The sequence below is a fragment of the Planococcus citri genome, chromosome 2 (genome assembly GCF_950023065.1).
Source record: "Planococcus citri chromosome 2, ihPlaCitr1.1, whole genome shotgun sequence".
Classification (NCBI taxonomy): domain Eukaryota; kingdom Metazoa; phylum Arthropoda; class Insecta; order Hemiptera; family Pseudococcidae; genus Planococcus; species Planococcus citri.
This window is the reverse complement of record NC_088678.1, coordinates 70558883-70573962: the sequence shown is the minus strand read 5'-3', so window position 1 is coordinate 70573962 and position 15080 is coordinate 70558883. Positions and strand designations below refer to the sequence as shown.

The 15080-nt window shown below is 34.7% G+C and overlaps 1 protein-coding gene across 1 annotated transcript; it reads left to right on the top strand.

Moving 5' to 3' along the window:
* Positions 1 to 1491: 1491 nt before the first annotated feature.
* On the top strand, positions 1492 to 12732 carry LOC135837492 (uncharacterized). The gene is made up of 2 exons (XM_065352787.1): positions 1492 to 1719; positions 8165 to 12732. Exon 2 carries the CDS (start codon positions 8235 to 8237, stop codon positions 11748 to 11750), a length of 3516 nt encoding a protein of 1171 aa, XP_065208859.1. The 5' UTR covers positions 1492 to 1719; positions 8165 to 8234; the 3' UTR covers positions 11751 to 12732.
* Positions 12733 to 15080: the final 2348 nt, after the last annotated feature.

The window sequence follows — 15080 nt, the reverse complement described above, 5'->3', positions numbered from 1 at the left end:
ATGTCCTGAAAAAAAATGATTGAAAATAATATTGTTTTACCTACTTTTGAAAAATTATTAATTAGAAAGCTTTTGCCCTCGCTTCACTCGGACCTTTATTCCTATTTTTGGAAACATCATACATTCCTGAAAACTAATATTTTAAATTTTAAATGTTAAAGCTATGAAAATCAATTTTTTGCATCAGTAATTTTACCTAAGTACATACTTTTCAAATTATCAATTTCTTCAACGCTTTTGCTCTCGCTTCGCTCGGACAGGTTTGAATTCTACTGTGCAATTTTTTAATAATTTTCAAGAATGAAAAATTAATTTCAGGAATTCAAACAAACATAGCCAAATCAATACTTGCAGCGGCGGTACTTGGTACCGGTGCGAAAAAGTGCACAGCATTAACGAAAAAAGGTGCGAAATTTCATTCAAAAATACCAAGAAGCAAAAAATTTTGGCATTGAAACTTCTGAACTGAAAATGATTTTTTTATGTACCTCACAAATTATAAATTTTCATATGCTTTCATCCTCCTTTAGCTCGGGCAAAATCAAAAATTTTCAATTCTCTTTTTGAATTTGATATTAAAAGACCAAAAAGCTAAAAAAAAAACACCAAAAAATTACGAATTTCGGATTTTAGATTTCAGTACCAACCTTGCAATAGAACAATTCAAATTTTTTGTCAAGTATAAAAGCATCGTTCTTGAACATTTAAAATTATTCATCATTTTTGGTTCCAACTTCACCTCCTAAAATTTGTTTGAACCATACTTGGCTGATCAGCATGAAAAATACTGTGAGGGGAAGGGGGTCTGGGGAGAAAAGTTGGAAAAATCTAGCGAAAACATTTGGGAAAATTTCAGTCTCCCCCCCCCTACGACACATCACTTCGTAACGCCTCGGAGTTGAATTAATTATTTCTCTTTTCATAAAAAGTCTCGAAACAGCACACAATCAAATAAGAAATTAATTTATAGAAAAAAAATATACTTAATTGGCAGTTTTTTTTCTTTGGTCCTTAATGGTCTACCAAGCAACATACTAAATATTCCGCCCTCTAGGGGTTGAGCTTCCTTCGGGAGGAAAAATCTCCGCAGGAATGCGTTCTATATACGAGAGAAATTTCATGCTGAAAAATGTTCTTGAGTACATTTTCCTATCTGGAGGGCGAAGATATGAGCGAAAATTGAGATGAAAATGAATGAAATTCAAGTCTAAAAAACATCAAAAACAGTCAATTTCCAATTTCTTTCAAATCATTTTTGCGTTGTTTTTTTTTCTTCAATTCTATGAACTCTTTGGATGAGAAATGCTCAGTATCAATTACGGATATATCAATAAATTATCCGAGCGGAAATTCCTCGGGGAATTTTTATGATAAATCAACATCAACGGGTTTTTTTATTCCTCTCACTAGACTATCACAATTCAACGAAAATGTGTTCGAATAAATGATATTTTCAGCGCTATAAAACACTGAAACAACGCTTGGTTATCTTTATTTCGCCTTTACTGTCGAAAGAGAACGATTTTACGAAACTTACAAGGAATCATTAGTAGTGCATCTGCATACGTTCGCTGTCGTGCTTTTCAATACAATCTGTTGTAGCGTTGTTGATTGTAGAAGAGGTGCCTTCAGTTCGGTCGGGAGTTTGAGAAATCATTGCAGTGCAGCGGTTGAGTGAAACTCGGATTCTTACCACCTATATCTTCACATATTCATCAGGTATGAAATTTTTTCAAGTTGGTGAATTTGTATACCTAGGTATTTTTACAAGTTTACGAATCTGAATTTCGGTCGCGGGAATTCACACGTTCCACATGAAGTGAAATTTTTCCCACTTTTTTTTTTGAAGATGAAATGTGGAAGTGTAATGTAAAACTTAACGAAAGAAAAAGCTTCCTCCTACACTTTTCTCTTCTGAATTTCCAATACACGATTTTATATTCCAATTTGATACAAATTTTTGTACTAAAAATTCAAAAATAAGATTAGAATTTCACTTATTTGTACTTACGCAGTTTTCGTGTAACTATTATTGATTTTTCATTTTTTTTTTAAATTTAAAAACGAATTCAAGATAATAAAACAGGGATACAATATTGAGTTGACGATACGCATTTATTTCTTTGAAATCTTAAAATGGCCTTGTATTAATAGAACATTTATTTTTGTAATTTTGTGTTCTGTTTTTGATTGTTTATTTTAAAAATCAAAATATTTTCGTATTTAATACCCCTCTACTGCAATACGCTTAAAACATTGACAAGGGGTCAAACCAAATTTTAAAATGATAAGCAGCACCTCAGCAGGACCCTTTGCACGACATTTTTCGAACATTTCACGAATTTTTTACAAAAAGAATGAAGGTGTCGAAATTTTACAAGTCAATTTCTTTAGGCATTTAAAACATTTTTTCCCAAAAGAGGGTACTAAAAACGCCTTCAGAATTTCAACTTTTCATTGGCAGAACGTTCTGCAAACACTTCGCGAGTTTGTGGTAGTGGAAGGGGGGGAGAAAGGGAGAGATGAAAATTTTACGCTTCAATTTTTGGGACATTCAGATACTTTGAAAGTTTAAGCGTATGTTAGCAATATTTTTACCATTTCAAAATTTTGTTTTTCAAATTTTCAAACCATTTTTGAAAATTTAATTATATTTCCAACCATGTTTCTTCAACATATTTTATTTCTATTAAAAATGTAAATTAAATTTTTGTTCGGTTGGTCACATCACACGACTCTTTTGTAAAAAACAGAACAAAATCGGGATTTGCAGGATTACCAGGATTTTTACTCACATTGAGTTCTCAATGGTCCAGGAAAGTTAGACGAAAAAAAAAGGATCATTGAGAAAAGTGAGGTAGAAAGCATAATTTTGGTAGGTATACTGGTCCATTTTTATGTGCTGAACACGAATCTGATGAGTCGCCGCGCGTCCCTGGTGTGCGTTCTCCCCCAGTGTGGATTTTAGCCCCCCAAAACCAGTTTTTTGCAATTTTTTCCCCCGCATTGTATTTCAGCGAGAAATATATTATGGTTAGATAAGAATCTACGTCAAATTTCCAATCTAGTGATGTATCAACTGTCCTTCTACTCCCAAGGGGGTGGGGTGGAGCTAGAATTATTCAAATGTGAAGGGTTTTTTAAAAAACACAAAAAAGCTATCGGCGCATACGAGGGGTGAAATGTGCCCCAAGAGCGTTCGGGTTGATACTAGCATGAAAGGTGGGTACCATTCGAGAAACTTCCACGTGAAAAATTTCAGATCCACACCACCTCCCCTTTTTGAGGAACCCCCTCAATTCTGAAATTTCAATAACACTTTTCTCAGCCCATTTCAACTGATTTTGAAAATTTTTCAGTATGATATGAGGAGCGATATTCCAAAACGCACTTAAGACTATTTTTTTCAAATTGCGTTTTTTGGCGCCTTCTGGTGGATAATGTATGTACCTTCATACCTACACTTCTAATCTACTAATTACTAGAGACTATAAGGATACTTTTCGGCATCGTGCACTGTCGAGTGCTTTCGGCTGCACTCGTTTGACTTGTCTCCATGAAAGTGAAATATTTTCCTTATCAAAGAATCAAATCAAAGATGAAACTCCTGTTTCCTTTTCGTTCAAATCTTTCTTTATCAGGGTGTCTACCGGAATTTTTCGGCCGAAAATCACTACCTTTTCACTACCTTTTTCACTACCATTCAAAAAAAAAACCATTCTCTTCCAAAATATTTTTACCCCACCCCCCCCCCCCCCACCAGAACGATTTTACATTTTTTTTTTTTTTGGTTTGAACTTTGTAATTTTTTACATTGGAGTAAGTACACGTTTTCATCAATTTGAAATCAATTCAACGATTTTATAACCATTGATAAATTTTTTCAAGTTGTTACAATTTTTTTCACGTGTAGGTACATGTTAAAAATATAAAACGAGCGAACTCGAAAAATTGACAAATCAACTACATATTTTAAGAAAAAAATTCTTTCAAATATGAAAGATGAAGTTTTTTTTCATTTTTAGCAGTGACTTTTCAGGGTGTCTAGTCCAACAAAATTTCAAAATAAAAAAGCAGGACTTTAGCACGACATTTTTAAACACTTGGGATTTTTCAAGAGGGCCAGGGGGTGGACGAGGCACAATTTTACATTAAAATTTTTTGCTTTTCCAATGTCTTCAAACATCCCAAGATTTTTTTCAAGCAAGCGGATGTCAAGAATATAATTTTGTCATTTCAATTTTTCATTTTATTTTCACCTTTAAGGTTCTCGTTACTGTAATGAAATTGGGCGAATCAAAAACTTTTTTCAAAATAAAAAATGAAAAAAAAAATTAATGGAAAATTTGAACAACATTTGAAAAAAAATATACCAATTTTTCGAAAAAGCTATCAAAAATTAGTACTTTGAGGGGTATAAAAACGTTGCTTTCTTGAGTGATGAATGAAAAAATTTATTATTTTTGCTTCCAAATTTTAAAACTTGAATGATTATTTTTTTAAAAGTAAATAAATAAAACTGTTAAAAAAAGCAAACGAGCCCGAATGAAGCGAGGTCAAGAATGCTTTCAAAAATTCATGTTTCAAGAAGTAAAAAGTTTTTTTTTGTGGAGGTAAAGGAGTATTTTTCTGATATTTGAACAATAAGTTTTTTATATTGAAAAAGAAGAGCAAAAATAGCCCGAGCGAAGCGAGGGCAAAATTTTTCAAAAATACGTAATTCAAGTTCTAAAAAGGTCAACAAATGAGCCATTTTTTAGAAAATTTTTCTTGAGTGGAAAATCGGATTTTCCACTTTTTTATCATTTTTCACTACCTTTTAAGCAAAATTGTTGAAAATCACTACTTTTTCACTACTTTCACTACCGACTTTCAAAATCACTACCTTTTCACTACTTTCACTACTTTCACTACCTGGTAGACACCCTGTTTATAATCATATTATTTCATACAAATGTTATACATATTTTAACGATAAAACTCGTGTTAGTCCTGTTTCTTTTGAATGTTGATCTGTTTCATAATTTCGTCAACAGTCTTGTACTCTTGTTAGACAACTTGGTTTCCAATCCAAACATTACCAAATATAAAGAAAATACAGCTGTGATGATACTAGTGATCTTTTGAAATCAATTTGAAGAAATGTAAAACTCTTAACAGAAGTGACGTTGTTGTACAATTTGTACAAACATTTGGAACTTGGGATGTTTTTCAAAAGAAAATTGATATGACATCACATCAGTCAAAAAGTCAAAGTCGAAAAAATTGAATCAGATTTCCAACTGCTCACCAGGCATTTAACTCAAAGTATATTACCTATTAAGCAACAAAATTTGTATTCTACAAGGAAGACAATGAAGAATAAGTAAAAGTTAATATTATATTCGAATATTATAAATTTATAATTAAAATTAAAAATCTCATCAACATGGAACAGGGTACAGGGAACTTGAATCATTAAAGTCAAACGAGCGTAGCCAAAAGCACTCGACAGTGCACGATGCCGAAAAGTATCCTTAGTCTCTAGTAATTAGTTTCTAATCTACCCAAATACAGCGCATGAAAGTCCCGCCAAAACGGCCTTTATCCAGTGATTGACTGATTGTTGGAAATGTGTTTTAATTAAACAGCAGGGCTATTCCACGTCAATTGGACCAAGAAGTGGTAGGGGGTTTGGCGATTTTTTTGAAATTTTTCCTGTGGAAAGACCTTCCGAAGGGATGACCAATGGTGCAAATCGCATCCTTCTAGCCCATTTTTAAAGACAGCCAGTTTCAGTGATCCTAAAATATCATCCATTTCAACAGTGGATTACTCAATATAACCGCGATACCTACCGAAATGGAACTTTTTCTCATAGTTAGGGTTTTGAAAGGCTTTTTGGTGATATCTTAAAAATCAGTGTTGCCCAGGCATCGTAGCCAAATTTTTCTAAAAAAAGTGACTTTAGTGACTTTTATCAGTGAAAAAAGTGACCAAAAAAGTGACCAATTTTTTTTAAATTCCTGCGTTCAGGAGAGCAAAAAATCGAAAAACAAAAGCAAAAAAACTTTCAATATCTCACCTAAAAATTATTACTTTATTCTCCCGCCTGGCCCCACCGGAAAATCCGTTTGAAAACAAAAATGTAAGAACGAGGAGTTCATTTTTTTATTTTTAAAATTTTAGAATTTGAATGATGTTTTTTTGAAGGAAGTTGATTTTGAAAATGAAAAAAGATAGACCTAATCAAGGGCGAAAGCTCTTGAAAATTTGTATTTTGAGAGGCAAAAAAACATGTTTTTTTGTAAGAAGTTTATTTTTTGGCTTTAGAACTTGATTAAAAAAAAAATTCTCTTTATTTTGAAAAAGAAAAGAAAACAAACCCGAGCGAAGCGAGGGCAAAAGCTTTCGAAAATTGATGTTTCGAAAAGTAAAAATTTGTGTTCTTAAAATTCTGAAATTGTTTAATAAAGAAAATTGGCATAAAATCCTTTGAAAATGAGTTAAAAAACGATAATTTAGATGAAAAAAGTTACCAAAAGTTACTTTTCGTGATAAAAGTGACTAAGTCACTATAAAAGTGACCGGCTACGATGCCTGGTGTTGCCACTTTATTTTGTGCAAAAAATTAGCTCAAAAAGTTTCAAAACATAGTTTTCATATCGTTCGGACTATCAAAAATTCTGAAAAAAATATATGTATTATGCACAACTTTTTATGCTGAACAACATATTAAAAAAGTGGCATGGTAACATGTTGCAAAGTCGATTTTAAAAAATCCAAAGTTTGCAAAAAAACGCGATTTTTTGATTCAAAACATGAAAAAAAGTTTTTATAGGTGAAGTTGACCCATTTGACCCCTATTTTTACGTATCTGTCGGAAAAGTTGAAAAACGCCTTTCACCCGATGAAATGAAAAATAACTTAAAAAAAAATAATCTCGACGAACAGTTGAGGAATAGCTATTGAAACATTAATCACTTTACATTTTGAAAAAAATTTTCCAAAACGGCCTTTGTCAACATAGGTCACTTTTATGAACGCTCAGAGGCACTAATCAACATATCGCGTAAAAATTTATAAAGCATAGCACCAGGGAAGTGTTTGGGTAGGTAACAGAACAATCACCAATGCCAAATGTAACATAACCTCTTACGTACCACGTTTTTTCCTTCTCCTGTAAAATTTCAAAAAGTGGACTAAGGGCGTTTTGGAATATCGCTCCTCATATGTATATTGTATATCCTTAGTAGGTATCCCCAAAAAAATTTTCAACCCACTCCCCTCATATTTGCCTCTCAAAATGGTGTAAAAATGTGTCTTGGGGAAGGTTAGGGTAAAATGGTAGTTTTGGGGAAAGTAACAAAGAATTAATGAGTATGGTGTCGTTTTCTTATGATTCGATACCGCATGAGCACAAATATGACGTCAGATTTTTTGCTACACTCATCTATCCCTCTCCAGAACACTGAAATTTTTCACGTGGAAGTTTCTCGATGGTACCCACCTTCCATGCTAGAATCAACCCGAACGCTCTCGGGGCACATTTCACCCCTCGTATGCGCAGATAGCGTTCCTGTGTTTTTTTAGAAAACCCCTCACATTTGAATAATTCTAGCTCCACCTCCCCCTCTATTAGGGGTAGAAACAGAGTTGATATAGTATCACTAGATCGGAAATTTGACGTAGATTCTTATCGAACCACATATTTCTCGCTAAAATACAATGCGGGGGAGAAAATTGCAAGAAACTGGTTTTGGGGGGCTAAAATTCACACTGGGAGAGAACGCACACCAGGGACGCGCAGCGACTCATCAGATTCGTGTTCAGTACATAAAAATGGACCAGTATACCAAAATTATGCTTTCTACCTCACTTTTCTCAATGACCTTTTTTTTCGCCTAACTTTCCTGGACCATTGAGAATTTTCCGATTTTTTTTTTCAAATCGGATATATCCACGTGCTTGAATTATTAAAAATTCATTAAGTTTGTTCGCGTTTTGGAACGTCCAACGTAACTTCGGGAGCTCAACAAAATTTTGCGCAAATTTTCAAATGCATGACGCAAATTTTTAACAGACCCCCCCTCCCTCCTCAAAAGAACCTCCAAACATCCACAAATTAATTTTTAGACAGTTGTTACAATGAATTACATTTTTTGTTTCTCATTTGTGTTTCCAGGATAGGAGCTTTGCAGAGCCATTCTACATAAGAACTGCAATACCTTCAATTTTTGCACAAAAATATCAAAATGCAGGAAAACGCGAAGCAATGTCAGAGTGAATTTTCCACCATCAACATCCAAGACAAATCCATCTTGGAGCTTTTCCAACTTTTAAACGAAGGAGAAATCGAGACTTGTAATCTACGTCCACTCAAGGAGGCCACTCTAATATTAGGTAACTCGGGTAGTGGCAAAACCACATTTACAAGAAGAATCGCTGGATATGGCTCCGCTCTCAAATCAGTTTTTGACGTGCTCGATTACAAAATCGTTAGCTGGAACAGCACAGTCAACAGCGAATCGTTCATAAACTCGAATACCAAATTCCCGGAGCAAATAGAGGATAAACGCACCGGCGCAGTATATTACGACTTTCCAGGATTCAAGGATACCAGAGGATCGGCTCACGATATTGCTACGACATATTTCATCAAAAAAATCCTCGATAATGTTGAACAAGTCAAAATGCTCGTTTTAATTAATTACGTTTCGTTAACCGAACACGGAACTAGAGATGATTTCACATCAATTTTACAGCATGTTGCAAAATTTGTTAGAAATATCGAAAAATATAAAGACGGCGTTGCACTTATTGCGACAAAAGTCCCGTATCCCAAATTGCAAGATGATGTGATCGTCGCTTCCATAGCCAAATTCATCGAAAAAGTTCAACAAGATTTGAAAAATAAAAAAAATCCTTCCGAAGACTACTCAGATGCGATAAAACTAATCAACATTATACTACAAAAGGAAGGAAATATTTATCCAAAAATCGGTATTTCCAGAACACCGGATGATGAAGGACTGCTGAGTGAAATTCCTTTACTCAAAACGAACGAAGAAAAAATCAAAACCAAGTTGGACAAGTTGAAATTTGTCAAAAAAGATGATACAGATTTCGGTTACATTATACCGAAGCAATCCCTCATAGGTATTAGCAATCTATTGAATCAAATCAATGACAGTATTACTGCCAGTGTTCGAGAAATTGGTAAAGAAATACAGAAATACTTGTCCGCCGAAGAAGACCGAACTCACGATATCGGCCAATTTTTTAATTTTACAAGCATCAAATACAATGAATTAGAGAAAACAAAAGAAAAAGCAAACACTCAAGATAAAATCGAAAAATGTACGCAAGAAGTGATTAACGGAATAGCTTCCTTGAATATAAACTCAGCGCATCAAAACATGCTGATGAGGTACGGAAATTATTCGACATTTTTACGCCAGATCAGCGACAATGCCATAAATGATAAATTCAAATGTGCGGATGGATTACAAGACGTCATCAAGTACTCATTCAAGTTGGGAAAATGGTATAATTTTTTGGACAATTTATACGATAAATTATCCAGTTACGATGTACAAAGTGACATCGATCACAGTCAATGTACTGCGTTTGCTAATCAAGCAACTAAAACCATTCAAAGTAAAAAAAAATATACATTTAAATTCGATCAGCCTGATTTAAAAAGCTGTTATCCGTATTACGAATCACAGCTCGAAGATATTAAAGAAGTAACAATTGACGAACCAAAATCAAAAGCTTTGGAAAAAGTGCTGAACTCGACAATGACCGACAATGCATCTTACTCCTGCGAAAACAACAAACTGGTGATAAAAGGGCATTTTCTCAAACTCAAAGATATCCCCGATATTCAAGCAAGAGAATGCAGAACACCGCCAAAATTCATAGAAATATTCGCATTAAACGAGATATTCATCAACGCAGACTTGGATAAAACAGGAGAACAGGTGCAACTCTCTATCGTAGCTCCCGTATGGAATATTCAAGGCTCTCGTAAAATTACCCTAGATGGCAAACCTGGCTGGTCTGCATACCCTACAAAAGCTACACAGCAAAGGTCAGATGGTAGTGGGGCAGATGGTCAAAGAGGAACACACGGAGGTCCAGGTGGAAATTTTATTGGAATAGGCGATACGTTCGAGAATTTGCAAGGACTGGCTGTTTCTGCTAGAGGTGGTAATGGAGGACGAGGGCAAGATGGCGCAGATGGTGCAAATGGTAGTTGGGGTGCTAATGCTTACAATGATGTTTACTTAGATCAGAATTTCGGACACTTTTTGGGCACCTTTCTTAGCTTTGGGTTGGCTAGCTTGGGTCGTTTGGAATCTAAAAATCAAAGGATCGTCTGGAGAGATGGTAAGAATGTACTTCTGGCAGGTCGTGATGGGCAACCTGGAAGTGATGGTGGTGATGGTGGATCAGGTGGTCGTGGAGGAAATACAGGAGAGATTATGTTTGCCCCTATGTCATCTGCAGACTCGAACCATCTGCGTACAGTTACAGGAATGGGTACTACCGGCTCAGGTGGGAAAGGTGGTGAAGGAGGGACGGGAGGAGTGCACGGCAACAATCTTTACGTATACCTACCAACGTTCGCCGGAGTTTATAGAGATTTCCAAACGAGAGTAGTGTACAGAGATGATCGTAGAGCAGCAGCAGGCAGTCGTGGCAGAGATGGCTACACATATACTTACGATGCTGGAGATAACGAAGAAAGTGACAGAATTTCGAATTTGCCAGATATAGTAAATGAATACATAAAATACGCGACAGAAAACCTTCAACGAAGTCCGAGGGAATCTTATCTAACACAATTTATCAACAAGTTGAAGAATGATACGCGTTTCAGAAATAATATTGTCAGAAGACGTCGTCATACTAGAACGTTAAAAGCACTGAAACCAAGCATCAGACACGTTCGTGCAGCACCAATTCCAGAAACCCAATCCGCAAAACAACCCGATAACCTCAATACAGATAATTCGACCAATGCAAAAAGTGCAGGTGTCCGAATTCATTCACCCATCAACTTCGCTGCTAATTTAATGAGCAATTTCTTCGGGCAATGGAAGCTCTTCGGTGCCTCAACCATTTTCAATTACGGATTGGTAAAAGGTGGCATGGAATTATTGTTCAGAGATTCAACATCAACACCTTCAAATATTCATACTACTCCTGGAGGAGGTACTCATTGTGCAATAAAACCTGGAAATTTCAATATCAACGAATCCCTGGCATTGGTTGATTTCGCTATTCGATGCATTACGAAAAAAAAATTTTACAACAGCAAAGAGCAATCGATGGATTTATCTGAGGTGACAGCCACTGCACTAAATATCATCACGGAGTTTGAAGAAATATTGAGTGATATATCTGCTCAATATAATTTACCTTCGGAATTCTTGGAATTTGATCCGGTAACATTGATATCTAAACTTGAGAAAGAGTTAATCAATCAAAATTACCACAAAGTGGGAGAAATATTGTACCAATCTATTGAGAGTGAATATTACAAGGAAAATCCTCAATTCCACTCTCATATGCTTGGTAAACTTGACGAAATATTGAACAAACAAGAAAAACATCATTTCAAGAGGTACAACTTCAATAATGACAACTTTAAATCTCACAATAATGCGAGTAATGTTAATAAGATAGAAAGTTTCTACAATCGTAATATGCATCACCTTGAAGCAAAAAACTTACATAACCTTGAACAAATCAGCGCGTAATAATTTGAAACAATGTATTCCTGAATCATGCCTTGATTGGCGGGGAGGGCCGGGACCAATTTTGGTGGGGGAGGGGAAATTGGAGTAATTTGATGCAAAAATTGACAATTTTGGACTTTTTTAAGACTTCTAATTTGTGAAAAACAAAAAAAAATTAAATTTTGGCTTGATCACGGTGATACATGAAATCAATTGTTCAATAAAACCATTTTTCATTTCATTTTTTCGATTTTTTATTATTTTTGAGGGCTCCTCACAAAGGACCATCATTGCTCGGGGGACGCAGAATTTTTTTTTTTTTGGAGAGGAGTTCACTGGAAAAAATGATAAATGCGATGAAGAAATTGTAAATTTTTGAAAAAATTCAACTCTTCTTCGTCAATTTTTTTGGGGGGGGGGTCTGCCTGAAGAAAATGTTATTTTGAAGAGTTCTATCGCGAAAATTGAAAATCCTGGGAGACTAAAAAATGGCTTAGGTGTTAGTTATTACATTCTATTGACTTTTTTTTCAAATTGGAGGACCCTCAGTACCAATTTTACACGACTTGAGGGGAAAATCAAAAAAAAAGCAGGGAATTTATTTTCTCAGGAAATCCAACAAGTTAAAACTGTTGATGTATAAAAAATTGAAACTTCAAATTAGGACCATCTAGTACAAGCAGGACATTCAAATGTGGCCCATTTTCAGAGAAATAATCAAAATTCATTTTGGTTAGTTCTGGGCTTCATTTGAATGTCCTATTTGAAATTGGAAATACATATGAAAAATGCATTAGGATGTGATCATTTAAAATGAAAGGTAATTATTTAGCTCATACCTACTCATACTTTGTACTTTATTTGTATACTTAACTCACACCAACCTCAATAGACTTAGTTTCTTTTAAGAAATACTTATATCTGCATAAATATGCTTAGATGTAAGACAGTATATTATACATTGGCCTTTGCAGTGTACTTTAAATAAATGATTAAAGCTGCAGTAATGTTGTTTGTATGTACATTTATCGACAGGAGGTTGAAGTTGAAATTTTGCCAATTTGTATCCTCCCCTTTTGACAATTTAAAATTTCACAACACAATGCAACGATAAAATAATTCTTCTGCATGCACCTTTCATAAAAAAGAAGGAAAATCATCTGGTGAAGCGAGTTTTTTTTTCAGCAATTGAAATTTCTCGTCATAATGCCTGGCTTTGGAGTTTCATAGCTCAAGACTGCTGAAATTTGGAGGAAATCTATTCGCAGCGACTTAAAGGTAGGTATATGTACTTAAAGGAGAGTAATTTCAAAAATATTTTCCGAAAACTTCAATAATTCGAAGCTTGGCTTTTTTTGAAAGCTCAATTTACAAAAGCTAGCGAAATTTCGGAATCATAATAATTAAAAAATATAAAGAAAAAAAATTCCAGGAAACATACAATTTGGTAGTCACAACTATGAACTTCGAATTTCCTGAAAATTGGAAAAAAATAATTCAAAATCGACATTTTCAATTTGTAAAATACAATTCTAGCCAAAACCTTGGATTCAAGATTTCCCTACTTCAATCGATATGTAGTGCTGAAGTTATGATACTCTGAATTTTTAGTTGCTGAAGTTGACCACGCTGGGAAAAAATCCTGCACTTTTGCAGGAGACTCCAGACCAATTTAAAAATGGCTACAATCAGTTCTACACCGATTTTCAGACATTTCATCTCAGAATTTATTCATTTTTTTTTTTTTAGGGATAATAAATTTATTACCCACCCCCTACCAATGGACTATTTACAATTTACATACGCCATTTTCAAAAATCCATAAAATTAATTTCGGCAGCTCTAAAATACTTAAATTAAGATTTAGGGAATGGATTACATGTTTTTTCAGTGAAGTAAATTTCAGCCCTATTACAATGAACGAGAAAACATAATAGTCCGGCATATGACAATAGGAGTGATTGCACCCCCCGCCAATCCTCCAGGACAACTTTTTTCTTAAAGGGTACATCATAAGGAACATTTTAAAGCAAACTTGCCCAAAAAAAAGTTGGCTTTACTAACAAAATGGCGGCCATTTTGAGTACAGGTCAGCCGAAATTGCAAATTTTGCGTTTCAACATACTTAGGACTTGCACGAAATTTTTCAAACTTTACAAAGGTAGATCGAAAGATCATGCAAAAATTCATCATTTGTCAAAATTTCAAGTGCTAAAGTGGGTTTTTCGATTTTTGGTGAATTTTTGAAAATCGAATTTAGGCCAAAAATGAGGGAAAAAATCAAAATTTTACCAAATTGACCAAGAAAGCTGAAATTTGGGATATACCCTATTTTCGACATGCCAAATGGATTGGAAACGATTTCAACCCGTTTTGAGCAGTTGTGGAGCCTCCAGCAGATTTTTGAAACTCGAAATTCCCAAAAAATTCCATCAAATTGGAGTTGTAAAGCTACAATTTATTCTAAAAACTAATTTCAATACGCTACGAAGTACGGCACGTGAATCTCAAGTCGTTTTGGAGCCTACAGCAACTTTTTGAAAATTTCTGAAGCCTCCAGCAGATTTCTGAAACTTTAAATTTTCACAAAATGTCATCAAATGGAGACGGAAAGCTGAAATTTACTCTACACTCCAATTATTGTAACACCCTCTGAAGACGACTTCAGGTGGGTTCAAGTCATTTTAGGGCCTCCAGCGACTTTTTTGAAAATTACTAGAGCCTCCAGCAGATTTTTGAAACTAAATTTTCACAAAATTTCATCAAATGGAGATTGAAACGGAGCGATGTACATTCGAATGATACATTTCATTTTCATATTAAATGACTGCGGTATCAAACAGATTGAAACAAGTCTTAAAATAACCTGGTTTGAAAAAAATGTTTACTTGTTATAGTGAAGGGGAGAATTACTAATAGAAGGGAATAGGGTAGACATTCTCTCCTAAGATGATGAAGCCAATGTCGTGACTGCTAAGCAGTGAAATTTCACTGTTTCAAATTTAGAGAGTAGAAATGGGTGGAGAATGGATCACGTAATCCGCCCTTAGAGAATAATTATATTAATTAATTGCTAGGCAGTTGGACCGTCCCTGTACCTCACATACTTTCACGGGTAAATTTATCGCACAATTTATTTTCTCGCGAGTTGATTTTAGCTTCCATAAATTGCGTATGAATTTAATTGTAAACGAAAGCAAGCCATTTTCTTGGCACCTATCAGCATTACACGCGAATATTCGGCGTGCCATGTGTTCTTTTATCATTTAACTATCATCACCCATCATGCACTTTTGACCTCGGGGAATTTTTCGATTAGAATTAAAAAACGCTCTGGTGTTTTTCTGCTCA

Coding starts and splice junctions, on each gene's coding strand:
- LOC135837492 (XM_065352787.1), top strand. CDS start 8,235: ATGCAGGAAAACGCGAAGCAATGTCAGAGTGAATTTTCCACCATCAAC.